Source organism: Myotis davidii, unplaced genomic scaffold (assembly GCF_000327345.1).
Source record: "Myotis davidii unplaced genomic scaffold, ASM32734v1 scaffold514, whole genome shotgun sequence".
NCBI classification, from domain to species: Eukaryota; Metazoa; Chordata; class Mammalia; order Chiroptera; family Vespertilionidae; genus Myotis; species Myotis davidii.
In genome coordinates this window covers 1,444,008-1,444,959 of record NW_006286236.1, presented here as the reverse complement: position 1 = coordinate 1,444,959, position 952 = coordinate 1,444,008, and the positions used below count along the sequence as shown (strand labels likewise).

General features: G+C 47.0%; 1 protein-coding gene across 1 annotated transcript in view; it reads right to left on the bottom strand.

The window, feature by feature from the left end:
* Positions 1-333, bottom strand: part of CACNG2 (calcium voltage-gated channel auxiliary subunit gamma 2) — a 99,988-nt gene extending 99,655 nt beyond the window's left edge. Inside the window, exon 1 of the mRNA XM_006757433.2 lies at positions 54-333. Coding sequence (XP_006757496.1) covers positions 54-264 — 211 coding nt within the window. The 5' untranslated portion in view covers positions 265-333. The remainder of the gene's footprint in view (positions 1-53) is intronic.
* Between the last annotated feature and the right edge of the window lie 619 nt (positions 334-952).

Here is a 952-nt window from a genome sequence, read left to right as displayed (position 1 = left end):
GAGGGGTGGGGAGGGGTGGGGTGGAGAGGGGGAGGAGATGGGAAATCAAATACCTTCTAGGCAGCAGGTTCTCCATAATCCAGAATGGGTCATAACTTCCTCGTTCTTTTTGCTGGTTTCATTCTCACTGACACTTTTGCTCTTGCAAACCCCTCTGGAGTAGAGCCAATAGTCGGTTCCCACAGCTATGGTCATCAGACTGAAGGCAGCGAAAGCACCAACGGTGGTTAAAAGCATTTGAACACCTCGATCAAACAGCCCCATAATTCTTCATTATATAAACACCCAACCGACTTCTGGTTCTCGGGAGAGTGTGTGTGAGGGTGCAAGTACTAAAGCAGAAAAATAAAATAAAAATAATTCCACTACTAATATAATGGATATATGTGTGAATAGAGATTATGGAGAGATATAAAAAAGGGGAAGTAAGAAAGCTCACGGAAAAGAGTATAAATTATAAAGATCACACGGGAAGAGAGGCTTGCCTTTTGAGATCAGAAACTGTTCCAGTTGCAGTGATATTTTTTTTTTAAAAAAGGAAAAATAAAATAAAAAGACACCCCCCACCCCCCCCAAGTGAGATGCCTTAAGCTCTTTTCCTAAAATTCTGGTCTCCAGTTTCCATATGTGATAGCTAATTTGGAGATGGCTTCCACAGTGAACCAGGGAACAGCCGCATTCTCAACACAATCTCTCATGGTCGGGACCTAGACAGTTAGAGATTGTAAAAGCCGAGATGCAACCTTCCGTCTCTGCGGCCTGCGCCATGAAAATCCTTTGCTTCGCCAGTTCTCTTCCTTGGGGGGTCTCGGCGCTTTCGTTTCAGACCAGACTTCCCAGTATTCTGTAAGCCCTTGATCTCAGCTGAACAGGTGCGGGGGTCTCGCCTTCCATGGTTTTGCCCCGGCAGTGGCAGCGGCAGCGGCGGCAGCAGCAGGGCGGGCAGGCGCAG